Source organism: Egretta garzetta, unplaced genomic scaffold, assembly GCF_000687185.1.
Source record: "Egretta garzetta isolate BGI_Z169 unplaced genomic scaffold, ASM68718v1 scaffold29, whole genome shotgun sequence".
Classification (NCBI taxonomy): domain Eukaryota; kingdom Metazoa; phylum Chordata; class Aves; order Pelecaniformes; family Ardeidae; genus Egretta; species Egretta garzetta.
In genome coordinates this window covers 269,836-290,974 of record NW_009260796.1, presented here as the reverse complement: position 1 = coordinate 290,974, position 21,139 = coordinate 269,836, and the positions used below count along the sequence as shown (strand labels likewise).

At 44.0% G+C, this 21,139-nt stretch overlaps 1 protein-coding gene across 1 annotated transcript in view; it reads right to left on the bottom strand.

Moving 5' to 3' along the window:
• RERE (arginine-glutamic acid dipeptide repeats) overlaps window positions 1-21,139 on the bottom strand; it is a 183,130-nt gene that overhangs the window by 10,948 nt on the left and 151,043 nt on the right. Inside the window, exons 11-16 of the mRNA XM_009646779.2 lie at window positions 7,437-7,599; window positions 5,163-5,255; window positions 4,182-4,381; window positions 2,754-2,915; window positions 1,156-1,269; window positions 8-223 (exon numbers count right to left, since the gene is read on the bottom strand). Coding sequence (XP_009645074.1) covers window positions 8-223; window positions 1,156-1,269; window positions 2,754-2,915; window positions 4,182-4,381; window positions 5,163-5,255; window positions 7,437-7,599 — 948 coding nt within the window. The remainder of the gene's footprint in view (window positions 1-7; window positions 224-1,155; window positions 1,270-2,753; window positions 2,916-4,181; window positions 4,382-5,162; window positions 5,256-7,436; window positions 7,600-21,139) is intronic.

The following is a 21,139-nucleotide window of genomic DNA, read 5'->3' as shown; positions in this document are numbered from 1 at the left end:
TCTGTGCCTGAAGCAGCTGGGGCTGTGCCTGCAGCACTTGCTGTTGAGCAGATGAATCCGAGTCGCTCTCATTGTCTTGAGGGCTCGGGATGCTGGGTGACGTGCTCCGGTTATCCTGGTCAATGTCCTTGGGATCGCTGCTCCCTTCGTCATTGACACTGCGGCTGTCTGAGCTCTCACCTTCACCCTCACCCTCTGAGGGAGAGTTTGGCCTGCTGATCTCCTGCAGGGAGAGATGGAAGGATAACCACGTGCATGAGAAAACAGCACAAAGAACGTTGCCAGCATGCCACAGGATGCAACCCACTATGTAAACTACAACCCGCTGTGCAAACACAAGGGCAAGTGCCACCCTTCGAACCTCACGGGACTTAAAACAGCACAGGCAACATAAATATCCAAATGGAGGGTGCAAAGACAACAGAGCCACGCTCTTTTTGGTATTGTCCAGTAGCAATGGGCACAAACTGAAATACAAGAGGTGCTGCCTGAACATAATGAAATGCTTTTTCACTATGAAGGTGACCAAGCAATGGAACAAGTTGCCCAGAGAGGCTGGGGACTCTTCATCTTTGGAGATATTCAAAAGCCATCTGGACATGGTCTTGGGCAGTTGGCTCTAGGCGGCCCTGCTCGAGCAGTGGGGTGGACCAGATGACCACCAGGAAGTTCCAGCCTCAACCATTTTGCTATTCTGTAATATGGGAAGCTCAGTGCCAAAATCCCCAAATCCTGTGCACAGAGTGAACCTGGTCAGGTACACAGAGCTGAAAAGACATCCCGAAAGTACTTCAATTAAGCTTTGATACCATTAAATTAAGAGAACTCCCGTGGTGGTCTTTAACTTGCCACAGAAGAGGAAAAAACAAATTTCAATAAAAATATTTGGGGGGAGGGTATGGAAAAGAATCCAAGTATACTCCGATACTGATATTAAAACAACAACAAAAAAGACTTCTGGACTTACCCCATATCATTCCACTGTTTTTCAACAGAAGGAACACATTATAATGTGGGTTGCTTTCCAGCCACAGATTAAGTTACAAGTTACTGTGGCTTAAATTGATTTCATGGTTTTGGTTTGTTACTGGGTTTTCACCCCCTCCCACTCTCAAACCATTCTCCTAAGAGAAAACATTCCTCTGTGGGACTCACTTGAGTTTTGGATTTTTTGGCATTGGACCTGTCAGGTTCCTCTGTGTCAGAAGCTGCCTTTTCCCGCTGCCTCTTGGAGTTCTTCAGAGGAGAAGATACCTCTTCTTTTATCTTCTGCCACAAATGAAGCAGAACACAACAGTTACCAGTCATATAAACGCAAAAGTAAGTTGAGTGTATGCCAGAGCTACCATATTTAATACAAATAAATGAGAAGGGTTCCTATGGAGCAGGAAAACTGATCAGAAGTTGAGCATTTAACAACCACCCAATACGCATCTGTCGCTCTGTCCAATTACAGGTTGCAGGGGAATCTGTTCTGGAGCTGCTGCTGAATTCTGCCATCTGCCAGGAGCAGTTCCCAGAAGACTTGCATCTACAGAATGCCCTAGCCACTCCCTCTGGAGGTCAAATTTAAGTCAGAACCCCCAAACAGACTGCAATTTTACTTCTGCAGAGAGAAACCCGTGGGGCATTTTGCACACAAACCCTGCACACATTTCTGACACAAGCTAGTAGGAAAAGGAATGTAGAGTAAAGCATTCCTCATCACGCGGATGTGGTGTTGAGCTTTCCAAGTGAAAGAACATTTCAAACAAAGCAGTTGTCTTTCCACCTTCACCTGTGCAGAATCAAGTCCATGAGGAACTCATACCAGATCAACTGGCCCAGTATACTCTTCTAACGGAAACCAACATCGGTTGTTAACAGAGGACACAGCGGGAATTTCTGCAGTAGGCAGGCACAGGATAAGCCTCTTTCTACTACATGAAAAGTCTTGCTTTGCTCCTGGTATTTTGAGAGGGATATTTTTATACCCCCTCAAATACAGGGCTAGCAGTGAGTAGCTATTACAAGATTACTACCTTCTTTCATGGCCTGGGGCAGGCAGCTTTATACGTCACATAATTACCTAACCTAACTTCAAATTTTGCTAAGTTCTCAGCTTTATCAGCTCTGTGAAAACTTGCCCCATACTCCAGTTTTGACTTGTCTTTTTAAAAAACTATTTATTTTTAACTTGCTACTTTTTAATTTACACCGCTTAATGGCAAGCCTTCCTGCTTCATCTGGCTTTATTCCTTCAGCACTCTCTTGGAAAGGCACTTACTCATTTAAACAGACTAAACTGTCAGCTTCCTCTGAAAAATCAAGCAAATATACATACAGAGGAACAGCAACAAAAGTAGCCTCAATTACTACATAGTCATATTCCTTTGTAAACAAAGATTAAGTACTGCTTTAAAAAAAAAAAATCCCCCAAATCGTCTACTTGTCTCAAATACAGCATTTCTGATCGGTATTACTTCCATGAGCCCAATGCTTGCATTTGCATCTGAAATTGAAGGATTAATTTATCATGAGAGCAGTAAGGTTATGCGGGGATACTTTAATGGTTTTTATTGCTACACATCCTTACGTACAGGCACAAAGCATCAGTCAGATGCACCATTAAATTTTTTGCTTATCCACACAAGTAGGAATTTCTAGGTCATTGAGGGATTCCCTGGCCTCCTAGAATCTGCATCTCGTTTAAGCTGACTGAAGAGGCCTCAGGTGCCCAGTCCTAACACAAAAGAAGAATGGGAAAATTTTACCTTGGTAGACTTCTTCACTGAATCTGCTTTGCTGTCATTACTGGAGGTGCTGGCAGCGCTAGGAGAGTTGCGGCCACTAGAACGGATGTCTTCATTAATAGGTGAGGCTCTACCATCAGGGCTGGCTGGCTGCTTTTTACGACCACTACGTAGTGTAGACATCTATTTGTTTAACAGAAATAAAAGGGTATCGAAGTCAGCATTTGTCCAACCTCTTTACTTTTTTCTGTCTTACATCAGGGGCATGGATGGTCCACTCCTGCTAAAAAAAAAAAAGCTTGAAAAATGCTTAAAAAAGCTTGAAAAATGAAAAACCAAGAGCAATTAACATCCCAATAATTTTTCCTTGAAAGCTCATCTGGACTTAAGGAAGCGATTCCTTAATTTGTCTACTCAAAAACATTAAGTGCTGATGATTTTATTTAGTAGTGTCTGCTAGAAATGACAACATTAGAAAGATGTTCCAAAGCTGCTGCTGTTTGCATGCCAAATTTTCTTCATAAAACACATGCGCGCACATTTGTAAGCCTGCATACGCACACAGTGAATGAGGTAGGAAGGGACCCTCATGTTCCTTTAAAAAAAAAAAAAAAAAAAAAAAGTCTGTTGGCATTCAAGCAGTCAAGACCAGTTTCTAAAACCACAGTTTCAATGTGCTCCTACTATATGACAAGGAACCACAGCAGAGTGTATTTCAGTAATTAATGCTGTTTCCCTCCCAATTTGGCAGGCTTTTGGATGACTGGCTACCGTAAAAGCAACAAAGCCAACCTTACCTGACAGTGTAGCCTCGCAAGACATTTAGAGGTAATGGTCGTATCATCATGATCAGAAAGAGGGAGAGGGGAGGACAAGCAAAAGAAATCTATCTGCTGCTTTCTATCAGCCAAACCCCAAAGCAAACATCAAATTAACTGGAGCTGCTGTCAGAGTTCTCACAAGTGACTTGCGCCCAGTAGGGCTGCCGGCATTTCACCCCAAGTAAAAACTGTGACAGAGCACACTGGCACTGGGTGCAAACGAGACAACCACATGAGTAGGTTTTAATTTTTTAAAACTCTTCCTTTAAAATAAGCCCAAGGGCTTACCTCTGACAGGATCCAGCTGGCAGAAGGGTAACACACTAGAACAAAATCTGTAGTGATACACTGGTCAAGTGCCCCCTTATGGTGACAGTCCACTGCCAGTCATTAAAAACATGAAAGTAAGCTTGACTAGAACTTGCAGAAGAGACATTTCAGCTCCTTTTTCCAACGGAAGCCTCAACCTCAGCAAATCTCACACTCGTATACGCAAATGCAGCAGCAGGCACATACCAGGGCAAACAAGCAAGATGGAGAAAGCGTCATTTTAGAAGTTTGACTACCTTTTTCCAGACAACACCTTGTCTTTAGAGAAGCAGCTGCAATGCAAGAGTGTTAAGCCTACCGAGCCTCGACTCCGCCTTGTCCTCATGCTATGCTTTCCACTAAGTCCATCATCTTCCTCTTTGACAGGCTTAAACATAAAGGGTGGAGGGTCTACAGGCTTCTCAATGGGTGGCAGCTCTCCGTATTTTTTGAAGTGAATGCGACAATCAGTGCACAATAAAATGTTTTCTCGACCGCCGTGGTGCCAGTCCTTGGAGGCTTGGGGCAGGAAAAGCAACAGCTTAGAAATACGCAACGTACCAGATACTCGGCACAAACACATTGCATTATTAAAAAAGCACACAACAACTAGAAAAGTAGCTGGTTTTCTATGGCCAACAAAGTTGGAGAAGTTTCTGGAAAACTCTCCTGTTCCAGGCTTAGTCTGTGTTCCAGTGCACATCTTCAATATTCAATTTACAAACTACTTGTTTACTTAAGCAACTACAGCTCTGAAAACAAAGAAGGAGCCTTATCTGCTCCACCTGGGAGCTAACAGGCAGCTATTGTTCTCCAAAGCTGTGGTTTCTTAAAGTGAAGTGAGCCATGAACTTCTCATTTCCTTCCCTTCCCTATTTTGGGGCTCACGCTTCCATGCCATGCATATGCCCAAATAATCAAGACAATCTTCAGGAATACCTACAGGAACGAGGCTGCTGCAGAAGAGATTTGGTGCAGCGTAAAGAACTTTTATGTGTGACAGTCACAGTCCAATATCGATTTGCTGTATCACAAATGGATTATATAGATTATGGATTATGTAGGGTTTTTTTCCTGTATAAATGTCTACCTCTCAGGATTCTCCTTTGTAACTGCAATATTGATTTGCAATGGCAAAGCATGATTAACCCTGCTAGGAATGCTGCCTATTTTAGCTGATTCAACCCCACATTTTTTTGAACAGCTGTACATGCACACGAACTGCTCTTGCTTGAGTGAACCTGCATTAAAAAGGCAGTAGCAGAAGGGAGAGAAATACAGCGATGAATCAGGTGCATACTTGTTGTGAAGCAGTGACGACAGGCGTAGCCCTTCAGTTCCTGTTCACTGTCCTCGCTGTCAAAGTCATCTTCGCTGGCTGAGCTCAAGTCCACTGAGTAAGTAAAGAACAAGGGAAGAAGAAGAAAACGGAAAAGAAAAAGTCAGCAGGATTTTCTATTTCCTCCTATTCGGCTAAAATAACCATTAATAATAATAATAGTTCTCACATAAATTTTGTGACTTCCTACAATCACCTTGCCTTGGATGGCCATTATTTTGCAAACTGATCAGCCTACAGATTAAAGGAGGATTCCAGGAATGCACCAACTGATACAATTCACAGAACTTTTTATTAAGTACACGGCACTTTCCCAATTAAGTTGCTGTTCAAATACTGTTCATGCTTAGTTAGAGAGGCTGTGTTCCAAAAGCACAATTTTCAAGAGAAAGGAGGTTTATATCCCTAGAACCTGGCCAAATTTAAAATCAAATATTCTACACCTAAGTCCGACTTTACTAGATTCCAAGGACAGACGCTGTGGTGGCTTTTCTGGTTATTATTTTGTTTCTAGACTTCATCTTCTAAACCAGACGGGGAGTGCCGCTATGCTCTGTTAGACAGCGGCTATATTTAACGCAGGAGCTAGATATGTTTTGTGGGTGGAAGAAACGATGCTTGCATATAATGCACCTGTTTGAAAAACATGTTGTGATTCTTTTGGAGAAGAGGTACTACAAGGATACTACCAGCTCTCCAATTCTTACTGCAAGCCTCTGTAAGTTTTAACTTACTGTGGCAAACTTGCATTTCAAGAATGCCGTGTTTCAAAGAAGTGGAGAATGTGGAAAGGGTCACTTTCTTTGTGGCAAGCAGTATATAGCAAATTAGCTGATTACAAGGCTGCGAGCTAAAAAGCACCATCTAAACCACGGAAAATCTGCAGTCATCACAAAACCTGTATCTTACCTCATCTCCTAAAACAACTCAGGAGTAAATCCTTTCTTATTGAGAGTACTGCATTTTTCTAGCACCATCACTATAAATTCACAACGTAACAGCTCTGTAATTTGTCACAAGCAGAAAGCCCTGTGGCTTCTTTTGTTCGTGTCTTTAATTAGAAGAGAAGTCCTTGATCCAAGAATACTGTTTTTCTAAAGGTTCCAAGAGAATATGCTGCAATACGTGCAGGTCATAGAGAGGGAGGGATTCCACAGTACCTGCCATTAGCATTTCTCATCAACTCATTACCCTTCAAATTAACACAGGGCTCTACCATCATTTCTACATCAATCCTTGCAGGTGTTTAAACCCTGACTGCAAAACTGACACCGGGATAGAACTTGCTTTCCTTTACTAAATTGATTTTTATTCTCATCCTGCAGCCGGATCCATATGGATGGGTCCTTCCAGCCACACGCACTCTGAAGTGCTGGGTATCTTGGAGCGAGCTGTAGAGTCAAGATCCTCACTTCTTGCGCACGCAGACATCAGCAATAAATCTTATCCATTTCAGCAAGGAGAAGCTAATAGCTCTTTCTTACTACCTAATACCCTCTCCAGAATTCCATCCTGCCTGCTCGCCACATCCTCTACCTCCCCCGTATTAGTAAGATTCTGCCAATTTTTGCCTTCCACATAGTCCCTTTTCTTTAGAAGGCACGTGACACCTGCTGGCTTTAGCCCATAGAAAGACTTAAAACTCGCAGAGTAACATAACCCTTTTACGTAAGGATAAAAGTTTATATATCCACTTGGACGTTACTTATCATAAGCCTTTGCAATGCAGTACATTTCACTGATTTGGGTAATTATTCTTTGATTAGACACTTCCGCCTCAGTCAAGGTCAAGATACTTCCAAGATGCGTAAGATACAATAGTGCTGGCTGCAGCACAGAGTCTGGGATCAAGCAGAAGGCATGGGCCACCAAGGAAGGACGAAAGGGGCTTCCCTCCAAAGGGCTGTAGGGCTTCCTTAGTTTTGCATTTTCTAATTCCCATTATTGTAATAAGCCCGGAGAAAATATAACACAAAACCAAGAAAAGAGTAGGGAAAATCAGTACCAGGGCCATGTTTCCATCCTTACAGGATGCTTTTATGTTTAGAACTGCACAGAGCACTTGGTGATCAAAGACGCCTACCGCATTCCAGCATAATGGTGTAGGAACAGGAGAGGGCAACTGCCTGAACTCCATTTCCTTGCTTCATTCACTTGAAGGTACAGCACCATTACATTACTGTTGCTCCCTGAATCTAAACAAAGATAAATGCATTGCTTTTAGCTTCCACTTACAGAATTCACTGGAGGGGGGCCTGGAGGGAGTGTTGACTGGAGTGGAAGCAGTTCGAGTTTTAATTCTCCGAAACACAGCCTGTCTTCGATGCCTACGGTGGGCTCGAGAACTTGCTGCTTCAGGGGTTTTCTTCCAATAGTAATAGAAGGTGATTAGTTCTCCCTGCAAATACAGAAGGAGTATGTTAGAGGGGCATGCAAATCTGACTTGTCAGCTTTTTTCCTCCCTTTTGCTCTCTGTATGCGTGCACATGTATTTTTGTAGGAAGCTTCATGATGTATTTCAGCCAGACAAAAGAACTCTTTAGATAAGACAGAAAAAAATCCTCATTATTTTCTGTTTGCTTTTGCAGGGGAGGAACAGCAGTAAATAAATGCCTTCTCACTCCTCTCCTCCACCACTAGAAAAGAAAAGAGGCCGGGTAGTAGGCAGCCAGCTTCCACCTGGATGCCGCTGGCCCTTCTGGTCGCAGCAATTCGGAAGGGGGTGCCCGTGCCCTGCTGTCAGCGTCCTGCCGACACCTCCATGTCGCATCCAGCCCTGCCTTTCCATGAGTTGTCAGAACAAATAACTGATAACTGCTAAGAATTCTCTGGTGTTTACAGAAAGAATAAGGATCAATTCAAACCCATACTGACATTTTGTCAGCCTACGTTCTGCGTACAGGTATTTTTAAATTTTTCCTGTTTAAGAAGCTGAAAGTTCGGATAGAAACGTGTTCAATGAGAACCATAACTCAACCCTACTACAGTAAATCGCATTTTAATTTGAATATATATGCCCACATCTAAATTAATTAAGCAGTTAAAAGAGCACACCTAGAGAAATGAGTGATAATTTCACAGCATAATGAATCTGGCTTACATTCAAAAAGTGGAGCAGCTGCCATTCAAACGAGCGGATGTAATGCCGAACTAAAGAACAGCATGTGGTTTTAATCTCTTTTCTCTTACTTTGAAACCCCATCATTTCCTGGCGACTTGTCTGCCTCTAAGGTAAAAGGTGTTGTTTCTTTCAAGTTGCAAGAGAAAAACGGAGAAGTTCTAACCAGCCCCTTGAAAAAAAATCAACATCAGAACAAACATACCTGAATTGCCCACAAAAAGGGTTTCTTTGAACTGCATTTTCTGTGATCAAATAACACAACCTCAGCCCGCTCCCTCTGTGGGGAAATCCTGCAGCCTGTACTCGGGGCAGATCACTCAAGTGAACTCTAATAAAGACCCACCCTTAATCCAAACCCTCCCAAGGGCCTCAGACAAGCAATTACAGCCATAACTAACATCTGTACCACTGAAACACTTAAAAGACAAAAGGAGGATGTTGTTCTAGACATTAACGGCTGACATTTAAGACACTTAAGAATTTTACCAATGCCTAATTTAAAAATAGAAACACCAGAAAGAACACAACCACCGCTTTGATTTCTGGCAATAGACAGGATAGGTGCATTTTTAATTTGTACTGCTATAGCCTGGGATTGATGCTACTGATCTCCAGCACAGACCTGAGCAATATTCACACCAAACTGGATTCAGAGCGATACGTGGCTGGGAGGAGGAAGGATTAAGCGGGCAAAATTATCACTACCTACAATTGTTGATTCTGAAGGACAAAAGCTCTACTAAAAAAAAAATAAAAATATCTATATCTATCTTTCCTGAAGAGAATCGAAAACTAAAATGGGTGCAGGCTGGCGATGAGCATTCAAGCTACGTCAGATCTGGGAAGAACACCGAGTTCTGAGGCCCAGCACCCTGCTCTCCTACTGCCTGCTCAACTGTACGTGTTTGCTTTCGAAATACCATTTCACTCGGAGTCCATTAAGTGGGCTCAAAGTCCACCCAGCACAACTGTGTTTGTCAAACTGAGGATACGACCCGTGCCAGGAGGCAGACGAAGCTCTGCAGAAAAGCTTATGCAATGCTTTTCAGAGGTAAAAAGTCTCTCGCAAATGAAACCAGCCACATTTTACCTATAAATTCATTTATATCAAATCTGAGGTGTCAGCACCAAGGAGCAAGCCAGTAAATCCCACGTCTTTATGTCAGTGAATTAATGTGTCCTCTGACATACGGCAAGAGCAGAGTGCAAACCAACCTCTTTTCTTCCTGTCATAAAATAGGAAATGGGAACCTAACTGAGCTCTATTTACACATCGCAAAGCCATCAGGTCCCAAGGGAAGTTTAACAACTCATACATGCACTGCATCATAAACCAAGCTTCAAAAAAACCCCAGGAAATGGTGTATATTTATAAAAAAGTACTGACTTCATGGTCATAATGCTTTTCTTCCTGAGACCCCCCCCAGCATCACCGTCACAACTGCATGCAGATAAAGATGAAGCTTATTCAACCACTGGTTTTACCCCATCTATGAAATCTGGGTATGTTAAGGGACTGGAGAATATTCTGTACTTCAAAATTCATCGTCAGACTGCACAGCTACATGACTCAGTAAATGACTCAACTTTCTGACAAAGATGGAGAAGTAAAAGTCAGGGAGGAAGCGTACACCGAGAACGTTAAATGTTATAGACACACACAGAGGTTTGCTATGTACTACACTGAAAAAAATTCCATGCCAGATCTTATTAGCTGCCTGGCTATCTAATATTATATTGTCTACCTAAGGGATTAAATGCTGGAGTGGAGTGAGCCTGGAAGGATTAGGAACAGCACACACTGGTGACTGCACAGGTGGCAGAAGCTTGAGCACAAAGGAATAAGTCAGGAAAGCTTTGGTTGTACAAACAGGGAGTAAAACCAGCTTCCAGCTTCACTGCAAGTGAAGTCAAATGAACTTTCATCAAACATGCATAGCATGCGCTGCCGAAACCCATCGCACATAAATTCAGCGAACAAAAGCTGTTGCAGAAATCAATAGCCTACTGAAACATTAACACAGGCAAGCATTGATCAAAAGGCCCTTTTACAAAAGGCAGCCTTGCAAATTAGCTGCTGGTTTTGCTTGCAAGCAAACAGAAAAGCATAAACGCTGCCGACATGAATGGCTTGTAATGATCATTTTGTTCCTGGCGATCTCACCTCACCTCACCACAAGGTCTCGCAGTCAACACATCCTACATCCCCCTGCTCTAATTGCCAACAGCACGATGAACTGCGGCGGGCTGGCGCGTGTGTGCTGGGGGGGCTGACAGCAGCTGCTCTGAATCCCATTTTCTGGATAGCAGGTCTACACCCAGGGGAACAGCCCTAACCTAACAACCTGCACGCGTACTGCGTGCCTCCTTTGAAGCTTTTTGTGCCAGGGATGGGTATTGCTAGCAACACACGCACTAAAAATCACCCAAGATAAAAACAGCTGAACCATCCTTCACTGCACCCTTGTTCAACCGAGGGGGGACATCCCCCTCATTTCCAAACTTCAGAGAGAAATTAAGGAAGGGGTGAGACCACTGAAGCAACTACTACCTGTGGTGACGTCTCCGGCTGATGGTGGAAGAGAAACTCAAGGCTTGCAAGCCAAGCTCAGGGAGGGCCGAACCTGCTGCTTGAAACAGCGACCTTGTTCCTCACTCCCTAATCCCATTTAGTGGCCCAAAGTGCTCAGACCATCTGAAGTTAGCTGCCCCCTCTTGCAGTAAGCACCATCCAACTGCTGCCATCACCCTCTTCTCTTCCCTGCACCCAGTAACGTGCTCCAGTGTAATCAAGCTCTGGAACCACCAACAAAGTGGGCATGAACCACCACTGCAAAGCCGCACGATGAAGCAGTAAACTTAAGCAATGCACGGCCCAGCTTATCACCGCTCCCAACATGAAGGAGCAAAATTTTATATGGCTGCACATACACGGATGACCCACGATGCATGTGCAAATGAGAAACACGAGTGTTCAATGAAGCAGTCCCCCACAGCACAGGCAAAGCCATTCTTCAGCAAAGCTCCCAGTCCAATGAATCAGAGCAGCTGTAACATTCCAGTTATTTGGTGGTAATACAGCCAGTATTTTGGGGTGATTCTCCAGCAGGAAGGGTTTCCACATCCAAGTTGCTGCCTCCTGTCCCTGAAATCCACCTCATCTCTCCGACCCCCAGATACCGATGTTGTGGACACAATTGTCCCTATGTATCAGTTACCAATAAATCCGATGTGGTAGAAGGAAAGTCCCAATAAAATGACCCACAAGTCTACTCCCACACCACCCCTCGAATGAGCAGCTCTAATTCCTGTACTGTGCCACATCCAAGAAAGATGCTATTAGTGCCTTCCCAGATCAACTCCATCAAGGAACAGCTTTTTCCACCAGTGTGGGGGAAAAATCCATTTCTCTCCCAATCTCCTTAGTTGATCATAGCAACAGCCTCACCTCCACTTGATACAACGCCACCCCTCTTTTCTGCAAACACAACTCCATTTTTCTATGTTGACATCTCATTAACTGTCCCAAGCAATTTATCCAACACATATAAAGCAAAATGAGAAGCACTGTTCAGGCTTTTAATGCCACCTTTCCTTGAGAGCATCTGCTTTCCCATTACTGAAGTTTCACAAGACAGAAGGGGATACGTTCCTCACTAAAAAACACAGAATCATAGAATCATTAAGGTTGGAGATGTCAGTTTTCGTCAATTTTTAAATCCATCCGGAACTCACAACTCCAAGCCTCTTGCCTTCTCCTGCCAAGGCCATTTCACCCCACGTTGTAGGGTTCCGTTTGCTCTGTTCTAGGGATTATTTTGAAAGAGAAAGGAATGGTTCAGATCCACTCCCACAGGAGTACGTGACGGTGAGATTTTCTCTGCAGTTCAGCTCTGGAGGCGGCCCAGACCTCCCCAACCCGACGCTCCTGCTGCACAGGCCACCTGCATTTACTGGGAGATCACCTTGGCACGTGGCCCCCTTCTCTTACCTCTCCCACCATGTTCACCCCCTGTTCTCACCCATATTTTTTTTGCAGCTCGCTCAAGCTCTCCGAGCCACATCACAAAACCCGGGGGCAGGCTTTACTAACTCCTCCATACCCTTAACAAACTAACATCAGCGCCAGTAAGGGCTGCTTGCTCTGGTTTCTCACTTCTTATCAGTAGTTTTCAAATGTAAAATCCGCCATACAAGCTGTGCCCCAGGTTTGTGTTTAGTCTTGCCTTAGGTAAACAGAGGATTAACACTGTGTATGCATCTCTGGATTTGAGAGGGTTCGACAGCCCTGCCGCAGCAGGCGCTGCTCCCATGGAAGCCAATCACACAAACACATCAACTTACCTTCAAGTATCTGTTATGATATAACAGAGTGAGCAAACATAATAATTGCTGTTTAATTTCCCCAGAGCCTAGCTCTGCAAGGAGAGGGGAAAAAAAAAAAAATAAATTGTGGAGGATGGGAATAGCTTTATAGTAATTAAACAGAAAAGGTAAATGACAACTCTCTTCAATAGCTATAAACTAGTGATGGCAGACCAGAGGGGAACAGATTGTCCAGCTGTGGCCTTAATGAATTCACAATCTTTCTGGAATGCGTCAAGATTTTATTAAGTCAACTCAATTTAGCTAATGCTCCCTGTTACTGAAGGCCTGTGGTAAAACCACTGTCTGCAGCGCCCGCCTCCTTCCCCGAATCCCCTGGCTTTAACAGCCTGGGTTACACCACCCGCTCAAATGCCTGCACGCCAAGGGGCAGACCAAGGCAATGGGCTACACGCGCACGGTCCCGTGTGACGGCAGCGTTACGGCACCCACCTTCAGTACAGATGAGCATAGCACTGCCTGTCATCTCCAGGCTGCTTCCCGAAACTTCACAGAACCACCCAGAATATTGCCGTATCCTGTTAGACTGGGAAGCAAACCCGAAGGTACCAGCCCCTGCCGTCACACACGTCTCCATACCCCAAAGCCGCTGATGCAAGAGGCACAAAGGCATGCAAAGAGGCTAGCACAAGCCGTTCCACAAAGCCGCTGGCCCCCTGCCCAGCACAGCCTTCCCCATCAGGGAAGAAACAGGACCATGAGCGGAGGGCACGGCGTGGCGACTTCTTGTTATGAACCCACATCCAGGCAGAGAAAATTTGAAACTCTTGCCCTGGTCTGAACAAGTATTGAAAAAATGCAGCAGGGAAGAGAAAGCACAGCAGCTGGGTGCAGCTCGGAAGCGTTGAACCCAGGCATTTCTACAATTTTAAGCTTGGTCTACATGCCTCTGCCAACTATGACAAATAGGTTTGCATATGCTCTAATTAAGCAATAAGTCTCAGCAGTTTGTTCAGTAGCACTGATTAATGTCCACCTTGGGTGCACAGGAATACTGCATAATCTAAAACATTACTGAAATTTTAAGAGAGGCTTTTAAAAACCAAGCAATATTTTTACTAGCACTACAAAAAAACCACATTAAAAATCATGGGATGCTCTCTAAGGAATATCCTGCAGGTCTCTCAGTTCTCTAGCATATTTTAGAAGTATAGGCATTTTATCTATCAGTTCCTCTAGCCATTTATCTTTTGGATGGCAACACAGCCTTCTCTCCCTGGTCTCTGTGTTGCCTTCTCTCCCTGGTCTCCGTGTTGCCTTCTCTCCCTGGTCTCCGCTAAAAACTCTACCCACAATATTAGGAAAAGACTGGCTGTCCTAAGAGCGTTCCCTTGTTCTGCAAACAGCAAGGTAAGCTAGAGGGTTTCTTTTTTTATTTGAAACTCCTAGCAAAACAGGCTGGCCAAGTGGGAATCAGAAGAGGAGACAGGTATAAGAAACCCAGGCTAACTCCTTGGGTTTTTATGCTGTCAATTTACCCCCAATACAGGAACAGTCACAGAATTTCCCAGGAACCCAGCCGAGGCTCCATCTGTATTTTCTGGATTTCATTTTGTTATGGAAAAAACCTGCGATCAGATACAGCTTTATGCTTTCTAATTGTTTCTGCTAAATGAGCACTGCTACCCTGCTTAGTCCTCTACAGACCAGAGGAACAGCCAGCTTCTCTCTCTCCTATAAATTATGCTTTTGTTTAGATAGCTGACGCAGGCCTACGATCCAACAGGTCTTTAGAGAACTGTGTCACTCCTGAGAGTGCTGAGACAAGTTTGGAACCCCAAGGTTTCACTCTGAAGCTCCTCAAGCAGTGAAGAGACTAAAATAATTTCATTTTTCATATTACCTAAACACACAGATCACTCTGTAATTCTCCCAAGAGAATATACTTGCCCTCCTTCATAAATAATTAAAAAAAAATAAAAATCAACATAATGGGTGAATGCAAACTAAACCCAACTCTTAGAACAAAATTATGCATGGGAACTGGAAGTGGCAAGTGATACAGAGTAATGGAATCACTGGTAGAAAAGAGTCAGCGAACAGGGACTGCAAAGCGGGGAGGAAAAAGGAAAGCTGTACAAGACAGGACGTAAATCATCTCTCATTTGAAACAAACATTTACCTGCAGCAACACTCAAGCATTGTATAGCATCTTCCTTTGATGACAAAGCCAATGAAATATTTACAAATTAAGTCTCAGCCCACCTTTTTTAAGTTTTACAGCATAGAAAAGCAAAGATTTATAAATTGGCCAAGATCAATGCTGTGTGAAAGCACCACTGCACTGATCACCCTCAAACTACGTGAACAGCTCCACCAGTGACAGTCAGGCTCTGAAATTCCTTCCCCGTTCAAAACCAGGCCTATGGGATAGGCTTATCCATCCTTGGTAAGCACAGTACCAACTGACTGTTCCTCAACACTTCAGCATTCCTCTCACCGTCGACACAAGCTGCTTTTTCTTTCGATTGGGTATTCCTGTTTCATTCCTACCACTTGATCGTATGGTTTTAGCAAACCACAGAGAAACCTAATGTTATTGTCCACAGCCTGAAACCCCCCCACCAATAACCCGGCTCTGTGCCACATCTAACTCACAATTTTCATGTAGCTCATCTGCTAACCTTTCCCAGTGTGTGTTATCAAGCTTGCATATACTGGTAGGAAATAAGATAATTAGCATATTATGGAACTTACCCTCACTACCTGTTCTATGAGAACAACTCTTCCCCTCCCCATTTTTAGGGATTTAAGTACCAGCTTGAACAGTTCTGCAAAACCAAATGCGTAGTGCGCTAGTGCGTTGTTTTAAGCCTCAGCCACGGTTAAAAGCTGCTGACCCTCTCTCCAGCTGTACATCATGCCAGAACAAAAAAAAAAAAAAAAAAAAAAAGCTTTTGTAATTAAGGCTTCTTCCTCCAGAGACACCTCTTTGTTAATCAACAGAGTTCCCAATCCCCACAGGAACCCACAGACTGTTGGCTGCAGCCATTATTAATTATTAGAGCCTATCTTTAATAGTGTCGAGTTATAGTCCTCCAGGACCGCGTAACCACTGCCAGTGTCACCAGGTACGCCCCACAGGGATCTCTGGCGCTTGATCAATTAAGAGCTTAACAAAATAGCGAAAGAGTTAAGAACCCGCTTGCCTTATACACGTGCCGAGGGTTTATTTTCTACTGAGCGCCTCTTTGCAACTTATCAGAATTCCTGAGGTCAGAAATCCCAATTTGCTCGACCACTTTGAACTCCACTCATTTACCTTTCCCCCCCTCCTCTGCTAAGCTTCCCCCCTACCTCTTGGCTTCCCCCGCCAGCCCCTGCTCAGGCACTGCTGCCCCATCTGCAGCAGAGAGGGGTCTCCCGTTCCGGCAGAGCCCAATTCTTCAGCACTGATGTGATGTTTTCATCTGGCACAGAGTACGAACTGCTTCACGCAGACAGAGCCTGGAGAATGTAATTTAGCCCCTGTGGAGCCAGGGCATCTCTCTTCCCATTGAGGCTCAGGCTGGCATACATTGCAGGTTCCTTCCAACCCACTGCTCAACATCCATTTATTCTCCCTAGCAAATGCAAATATTCAGCCTTTTTCCCTTTTCCCTTACATCTCGATGCCCAAAGCGCTACCCCTAACAAAATGCACATGGGCCAGGTGAATTAAACGCACCGTAGTTCTGAAGAACAGAGATGAAATGCTGTTGCAAAGACGGGAGAAGTTCCTATTTTCTTGAGCCAGCAATTCTTTCATTCCATTTTACAACCCACATCAAAGTCCTGGAGTTCACAGCTGTTTCATGCAACATCCTTCACTGCCAGTCTCTCGTTAACTAGAAGTTCTCAGTATTGGAGCTCACACACCAGGACAAAAAGGCAACTGGGATAAATACCCTGATAAATTAAACGCAAGGTGTTCCGAAAAGCTCTCAGTGCAGAGCTCACCGTGGTCTGCACTGGATCATGCCTTCCCCCCTTCACATGCACTTGTCCATCGGTGCCACTGACATCGAGAATTTAGCAGCACAATACAAGGAATAGGATTTTCTCAATGAAGGTGCCAAGCACCAATACATTATCCCTTTAACTGCACTTTCTTTTTGTACCAGCTCAATAATTAAGTTTCTTGGTTGCATATTACTAGAGTCCAGGTGCGGGACAAAAACCATTTCACTGCTACCGGCTACATCACAGCATCTGCCTCAATGCCTGCAATACATCACATTTTCACTCTTTAAAACACTGGTATCGGGGTAGTTCACGTGGGCGTGCATACGAGAGAGAAGCAAGCCATAAAGCAGTTAAACCTACCACACTCCATCCCGTAAACATTTTTCTATTTATCTGCCCTTCATTACATGCACAATCTTATTATCTCTGCACATCCTCAAAGCGACAGCCGTCAGGGTCACCCTATAAAATATACATCGGCAATGTTACATTTAATGACTGGAGCGAGAAGAAAAATGAAGGATGGGAGGAGTGGAATACTGCAGGATGTTTTAAAAGGATCATCAGTTATATCTATGCATTTCCTGAGGTGATAATTGAATGACAGTGGCTGGGGGAAATCCATTTCTGAGCTTGGGAAAGAACTGTTAAGAAAAAAAAGTGGGTTTGAACTGGCAGCATGTAATGGCTGCCAGAAAATGAAAAAGGTTCCTTCAACCACAGCAGTTCCTCTATTTTATGGATTTTATATAGGGGCTGAGAATTATATCAAGTACGATCAGCCATTCAAACCAATAAAAAAATACTGACCGACTTTGGTAATTTCATCCCCAACTAGACTACTTTCTTTTGTGGTTTGCGTGTCAACTTTAATCAATTTAAAGACCAATTTGTGTATGTGCATGCATGTGAAGAAAGTGACATTCCAAGCACAAGGACAGCAGCATTTTCTACTTTCATAGTTTTCGTTTAAATGAAGTATTAAAAATTTAATTCTACAATTCATTCGCGAATAAGCGAACTTAAGCCTCCTGCGTTTCAGTAAGGTATACGTATGCTAATTTGTTTTCTAATTCTGCACAACTGAAATTAGGCTTGCCATTATTAAAAAAAGTTTTACCACTTCAAAACTATTTTTATTATTATTGCATTATGAGAACTTTACAAATAGAATCAAACTCTACCTACCAAAACATTTTCCGCGTTATAACTGTTAGCTTTGTTTGCTCTGCTGGCTGACTACTACACAGAAATGACGCAAGTTGATATTTAAAACAAACCACTTCCAGTTAATTGTCACTTCGAATCAACCCTGCATTACTGCAACACCCCACTGGATGCCTCAGGCTCGCTGGACTGACACTGGCACAGAACTGAAGGGATGACAGAAAACACCGACCTCGAGCCCAGCAGAATTCAAAAGGTTTTCTCCCACTAGAATATTGGGGAGGGGCAGTAAAATACCCCCCCAGAGTCACACTCCTCATTAGCTAAACCAGACAACCACTACATAGCTCAGCAAACTCCCCTTCTGTTCAGCTGGAAGTTTACACAGGGAGAAGATGGATCATTTTACTGATCTGAAAAGATAATTTCAGATGGTGAAGTGCTTACACCTCGCAACGCAAGTTCCTGGCTCAACCCACCTGAGAAGACACGGCAGTCTTTACCATTTAACAAAGAGGGTTCTAGCTAGCTTTCGAGCTCCAGTTTAAAAGCCACCAATTAGTCCCTGTGTGGGTAAGTGTTTCAGGTGGAACAGACCACACTGTTCATCGCTTCTGGGGTACCTTGGATGGTCTGGAAAAAAATTCCAAGCGCCAAGTTGCTGCAGCTTCCCTGTAAGAGTTAAACGCGTAAATCCTGCAACATTTTACGGGCCTGAGGACCATATTCCTGTTAATTAGAGCCGGTACTTCTGTTAGTCTCCTTGTAGGAAACTGTCTCATGCCTTCCCTGGGTTAAGATAGAGCATATTTTATTACCAGGTTTCAAAGCAAATCTCATTCTTGCCGTATTCTCTTATTGGAATCTGATGTCATTCGCAGGAGTGCATTCCCATGATGTCAGATAGGGGTTTCCCACCCTTACTCCCTCGGAGAGGGGGTTTTTGCCTCTAGATTAAGATCACCGATTACTTGCACTGTGCTCTGCAGTCCTAGCTCCATTTCTTTCCTGGGCAGGCAGCGGTCGCTGAGAAGATAACATACCACAAAAAGAAGGAAACAAAACCACCAAAATAAATAAGCAAATGAAAATTCTGAGTTTGATCAGATTTTCCCATTTCAATAGGGCAAGAAGAACTGGAAGGTAAGGAAGGAATTAGCCATTTGTTTCTTGAATATCGCATTCTGTAACCGCTTTTATTTAAACACAGAAATAAGAATTGAAGGTCCATTTAGTTCCGAGACTATCACGAGCCATGGCCCTTTGCCACGAGCAGCACCGTTTCAGACCGCTGATGCGCTTGCACGCTGACCCGCGTTCCACATGTCAACCTAACAGATGTTTTAGGTTTTCCAAACACATCTGTGATGAATCCCACAAAGCCTGGCTTGTCAAAGGCATGCATTAGCTTCCCTGACGCACAGCTTCCTCCCTTTGCAGCTCATGACCTACAGGGGAGCTGTTGAGTTTTCAGAGTTTATGATAAAGTCGTGTTAAAAACAACAGCATTCAGGAAATACTGAAAATTGCACAGGAGGCAACAAAACTCGTAAAATAATCCTCACTGCTAATGGGAAAAGTGAAGATGCAACCACCTGGAAACAGAGAATTTTTCCATCCCTTTTTTACTTGCAGCTATTCTCAAAAGTCCTGACAACTGGTTATTTCATGATGAAAACTATCAACCCCCCTGACTCCATGCTGAAGACAGCTAGAATTTGACCTCTTACTAAAAACCTCTATCACGGGATGTCCAAACACCTGAGCAAGCCAGATGGAGGACTGAAAGCCATCCGTTTTATACCTGGAAAGCATCAAACTCCTACAACCCACCAGGCTTATCACCAAAAACTTCACCCGCACACTACACAAACACAGGTTTCAGGAGGTTTAAGGTTCCGGCTCTGCTCTTCAGTCTGAGTTGTGGACAAAGCAAACTTGCAAACAAAATCTCTCAGGCATACATCCCTGTCATTAAGCCTTGATTTCGAACAGACTTCATTTCTCTCAGATCTGATCCCTGAACAGCTGTTTTCCTTTTACAGCTTTCCAAGAACACTGCCCTAAACCAGTAGATTTTCTAGATTAAGTGTGGAGGGTTGCGGGGTACATAAGTGTTTTCCTGTTTATCAGAGCAAGATATGAGAAGAGGAATATTGAAGCAGGACACCAAGCAGCCCCTCCGCCCACCCTACCCACAGAACTGCCACGTAAGCTGCTTATCCCTCAGTTATTGTCGCTTCCCTCCAGCCTCAAATTCTTTCTGTCAGGAAAAAATCCTCAGCAAGCAAAATTTAACTAAAAGACAATGGTAAGAGTTGTAAAGCAGTATTAGAAAGATCAATTCACTGTAGCTTACCATAATACCTACAGTGAAAGAAATTGCTAATTCTTTACAGTTCTGTTCCGCCCTGGTGTCTCCAGCAAGCATTAATCCCAGCTACTCCCTTGGAAAGTGAATTTGATCCCCACTTTACAGTTAGGGGTAAGAAAAAAGGCACCAGTAATTTGGGGCATGACTTAGGGCTCCGACTCCCGAGGTCTCGCAGCCCGTACTGCAGTGAGTTCGGAGTCGGGATCCGGCTGCTGCCATCCCAGCCTCCCTGGACAGGGCCCACATCTACGGCAGGGCTGCCAGGGCCACCACAGCCCATTTTACAAAGCTTTAAAAATCCATTTGCACTGCCAATTGCAATGAAACAGCGGGCTCATTTTTCCCTTTCTGTCATGTCCACCACAGGGATGCCAAGCTTTGACCCAAGAACCATGCAAGCAGGAGAGACAAGAAGCACGATGGAAGAAGGAAGTTTAGGCAGTAGTATTTTTCATCAGCCCCATCAGTATTTTTCATCAACTGCCACTCAGAACCAGAGATCTCGGAGACAGGAGTGAGACCCACGAGCTCTGATTCACCCCACTAGGCAAGCTAACCTTCTGATAGCTATTTCTCACAAGTTGGGCAAATTTCATCTCCTGACCCGTTGGATGACATAAAGCAGCTGCAGCATTAGAAAAGGCATCTTCATCTATCTGGCTCTGCACAATACCTATTACAGAGAATTGTAGCTCCGCGTGCAGTTATCCACCAGGGAGATAGAAGAGCCATTAAAGCAAAAGGACAGTATTGGCAAAAGAACAAATGGCTGTAGACCTTACGAGCTTTAATATGAAGTTTGATCCGTTCGTGAAAGGGATTTGCCAGATGGTTGCCTGTGACAACAGAACTCCCGATTCAGCAATCCCCCCCCGGCCTGTTCCAGCCCTGCATTCTTATGCCAGAGGAAAAAGAAGTGCAGACCCCTGGAAACCTGTCAAGCAA